General features: G+C 30.0%; 1 protein-coding gene across 1 annotated transcript; it reads right to left on the bottom strand.

Annotated features, from left to right (window-relative positions):
• Positions 1 to 313: 313 nt before the first annotated feature.
• ZFP11 (zinc finger protein 11) lies at positions 314 to 1,199 on the bottom strand. The gene is made up of 2 exons (XM_022042624.2): positions 1,106 to 1,199; positions 314 to 991 (listed from the first exon to the last, which is right to left on the bottom strand). The coding sequence occupies exon 2, from the start codon at positions 981 to 983 to the stop codon at positions 447 to 449; it is 537 nt and encodes a 178-aa protein (XP_021898316.1). The 5' UTR covers positions 984 to 991; positions 1,106 to 1,199; the 3' UTR covers positions 314 to 446.
• Positions 1,200 to 4,493: the final 3,294 nt, after the last annotated feature.

Below are 4,493 nucleotides of genomic sequence, written 5' to 3'. Positions count from 1 at the left end.
AAAAAGCCATGGAAAAGCATATACATATATATATATATGTATATATCATGTACATGATGCTAACAATGCACTTTGCATCATTCTCAGGATCTGATTTCAATGGTTGACATTTGCTAATCGACATTGTTAGTGTATAATCAATCTCTTATTTCTACATCCTACTCGGATGTTGAAACTGAGAGGGTTAAAGCAAAGAAGGCTTTGAATGTTTGAACAGTAATTAATTAGTTACCATTATTCCTCTCTTGCTTCTCCTTATATATAAAACAACTTATATATATATATATATATATAGTATTAGAAGAAGCTGAGATGAACAAAGCAGGAAAGCTAACTAAAATTTAAACCAAGAAGTTTGATGAGTAGCCACATGATTGATAAGTGTGTCTATATATATATATATATCAAGAAATAAAAAGATGGAATATAAATATTTATTCATAAAACTAAAAATACCCAAGTCGTAGCTCCAAATCTAAAACTTCTTCTGGATCTTTCATCCCCATCTGCAACTCCAAGCTAGTGACCCGATCCCCTTTCTTCAAAGCTTCAAGGTCACATTTTTTTCTATTACAACTCCTGTTCAAATCAAGAACAGGTTTGTTGCCGAAAAGGTTTTTGTGTTGAGTGGGTTTGAAGAGAGATGGGCAAAGCAAAGAACGAGTAGTGGGTAAAAAGTTAAGTGAATAATCAGGAGATGGTACTCGACCAAAATTATTAAAGGTAGAGTTAGTGTAGTTGGGAGAATCAAAAAGCCATGAAGGTAGCTGTCTGAGCCTGGCTCTATCTCTTCTGTGAACATTCATGTGACCTCCAAGAGCTTGAGCAGACCTGAATTCTCTCCTGCAAAAGCTGCAAGCATAGTTTTTGGGAGGCCAGGTTAACCCATCTGAATTCTCTCCTTCTAAGCCCAGGCTTTTACAGTTCCAATCTGTCTCTCTGAGCTTGTGTCCAGTACTCCTCATCATATACTTCCTCTCCATTTATATTCCTGCATTAATATTTTCAGACACAAACCCAAGAGACGAATAATATTAGTTGTTACAGACGACAAACAAGAAGCAAATTAAAACACTATCATGAACAAAGAAGAAAGTGAACCTACTTGAGAGAAAAAGAGAGTGGGAGAGAAAGATTGAGAGATAGAAGGGTAAGTGAATATGATACGAGCAAATTATAATGTATTTGAGGGAAGGAAAAGTTAGGCTTTGGCAGAGATGAAGTAGTAAATATAAAGAGTAATATTATTATTATTATTATTATTTGTAATTAAAAGTGTTAAAAGGTAAAATTTGCTAGCATGTTGTGGTACTTTAAATAGAAAAATAATTATTATTACGAAACGTTTCTTTTTCTTTTTTTTTTACCATGAATAACAATAGTTTACGAGAGATAAAAATTCAATTTTATTACCGTAACTCCGTAAATACTAATGAGTTAAACTTTTAACTCGCTAAAACTACCATTATAACTCTTCTCTTTTCTTGTTTTTGTATTTGAAAACTTATTTTTTTTTACTGTTCTTTAAAATCAAAGTGGTATATTATAAAAATTCTAATAGCTAATGAGTTAAAAATAAGTGGGTTCGACAGGATATGAATCTTTTCTATGTACGAGAGAACCCAAAAAAACCAACAATAATGATGAATTATATAGAAAAAAAAAAAAATGTAAAATTTTTAACCAGTAGATTCTGTGTTACTGGTGAAATAACATTAGTTGAGAAAGAAGAGTTAAAGTCTAATTCAAAAAGGCTGCAGGAATTAATTAAACAACATCCTATTAATTGTACTCGCCACTCACCGTTGTGTCTGCTACTACTTTTGGATATTACTTGAACCCTGCTGTATAGAAACTAAGTGTGGCAGTGATGTTTCTCTATGCCAAATCTGGTGCAAATCTAGTACAGATCCCTTGCTCTATTAAATGCTAACATCTTTTGATATAATTTAATTAAAAATTTCAAAAATATATATATATATATAATTTATATACACGTACATACATATGTACATGTGTTTGTCCAAGCACGTGTGGATATGTATACCATGATACATTCAACATGAATCAAAATGTAGCTAGTTATCAGTATTTCTCTTCTAATAAAGAAAATTCGCAATAATTAAAATATACACATCAGAAATTATATAATTAACTCGTATTTTTTAAGAGTAACGAATACGTATAAGAATTTATATTAAGTTATATATTTGTTCGATAATTTTTGTTAATATCATAATAGTTTTGGGTTGAAATTTAACAATTTTAATTCTATATGTTTAAATCATTTTGCTTTGCAGTTGGCATATAAATCAAATAGTAGATCAACAATTTTCTTGGAGGAGATGTATAAGTATAGAATGTCCTTTATAAGAATAGCTTTGTTTATAGGATTCCTTTTATTTGATACAAAAATTTTGGCAACAACTATTACTAGATGCATGTACTTATAAGAGGAGAAGTGGATTAATATTGTGTTTACACATGTCATAAGAATAAATGTATGTATATCCTGCTATATGGTCAATGGAATTTTTGATGATAGTGTCACAAAATACTATAGAAACTGCCTTATATATATGTGTGTATATATTTGATGATAGTGGGGTATCATTTGGTTGCCACCCGATATCAGTTTTCATATTTGCTATGTGTTTCTATATGATTGATGTTATGAAGTCATGTAGTATATGTGTGCTCTTTGGTATATAATGAATAGTTTTTCTCTATAAAATGTTATATGTTGCTAGATGGTCATTCAATATAAATCACTTTTTTAACTCGGTTCTTAATCGAGTTCAAATAGATGAACACCCGTATTTTAAATCGTGGGATATAACGAAAAACTAGTTAACTTCCTCAAAAATTTTATAAAAAGTTTTCGTATTTGCTATATGTTTCTATATGATTGATGTTATGAAGTCATGTAGCTATAAAATGTTATATGTTGCTAGATGGTTGATCTTTTCTTTTTCCCATCTAATTTCGTCCGGACCAAAATGGTGGGAATTGAAAAATAGGAAACTTTTAAGAAAATTAGTGAAATATTAAAAAAATTAAAATCCAAAATTAAAAATAAATAAATAAAATTTAATTCATTTCGATCCAAAATTCGGTCATTCAATGTAAATCACTTTTTTAACTCGATTCTTAATCGAGTTCAAATAAATGAACACCCGTATTTTAAATTATGGGATATAACGAAAAGCTTGTTTACTTCTGTAAATGGTTTAGAAAAGAAGAAATCAAAGATTGTTACAAACAAGTAGAGAAAGTAAAACAAGGAAAACAATGAATCAAATCCCTGGATTGAGGAAAAACGTTTCTCATTCAAAGTCTTTCCTTCTATTTAAATGAAAACCAGAAGCATTACACTCTTCCATAACTTGTATACCATTTGGAGGAAGATGGGTTACTCATATTTTAGTTTTATCTCCTTGATTCCATGTAAAGATCAATCAAATGTTTATCAAAAGGAAATGGACATAACCCAGCCAAAATCTTGATGGCATTATATACAGGCTCAAAAAGGCAAAGTGAGAAAAAATGGTAGCACGTGATTTTCTAGGTCTTAGATATGGACTGCTTCCAACTATTTCTTCCTGTCTTCGGAAGGTATAATTATCTTTTCACATTCTCCTTCAACTCGGTTATGGTAACTCAAGATTGGAGTGAAATATACAATTAATGGGTATAAGAGATATAGGGATGAGTAAGTTACAGAATGAGTTTTAGGAAGAGAAAAACTCAAAAGAGGATGAATTGGTCGTAGAAGAAGGTGAAAAAGATCTAAAGAATGATGTTTTTTTTTTTTTTTTTCATCTAATATTCTGAAGACAGAAATCAATTATTTGTCTTGAGGGTTTATTAACTTCTCCAAATGGGGTGAGCATTCAATCTACTGTTTGCCAAAATAATATTACACATATTTAATAATAAAAATAACAATAATAATAATAATAATAATAATAATAATAATAATAACAACAATAATATAATATCAATATTAATATTATTGTTTATAGTAATATTGTCACATGTCCAATCTTATGCAAATTCAAAATATTTTCTTCACTCTGGTTTTCAATTGAACTGAAAACAGACTATAACAGCAGCTGCCATCATCTTTCCATAATGTCAGTGCATATCTTACACCCAACACTTCTTTACCAAAGCCTACAACTACTGTTGATCATCATGAAGGCAAGTGCAACCTGTATGTATGAAACTATACTCTGCTCATTCATTTATTTATTACTCTAAGATTGATCAGAAATAAATTTCCCAACATCAAATTTGGGTGTATTTTTCCGCAAAATGATATTGGTGTGTTCAAAATCTTACTCTTGAGCTCCTACTATTTTATTTAAATAGCGACGAGGTGTAATATGTGGTTATACATTTGATACCATGTTGAGACATGACTATCTTAAATATGCATAAAAGAAGCAACAAAATCTGAGTTAGAACACAAACTTACCTGTACGCTGATG

Source organism: Carica papaya, chromosome 3, assembly GCF_054855325.1.
Source record: "Carica papaya isolate Zhongbai chromosome 3, ASM5485532v1, whole genome shotgun sequence".
Taxonomy (NCBI): Eukaryota; Viridiplantae; Streptophyta; class Magnoliopsida; order Brassicales; family Caricaceae; genus Carica; species Carica papaya.
The sequence above is the reverse complement of the archived record's forward strand: the minus strand, read 5'-3'. Positions and strand labels throughout refer to the sequence as shown.

What these genes read in the sequence shown, in the direction of transcription:
- ZFP11 (XM_022042624.2), bottom strand. Translation starts at nt 983, where the DNA reads ATGGAGAGGAAGTATATGATGAGGAGTACTGGACACAAGCTCAGAGAG.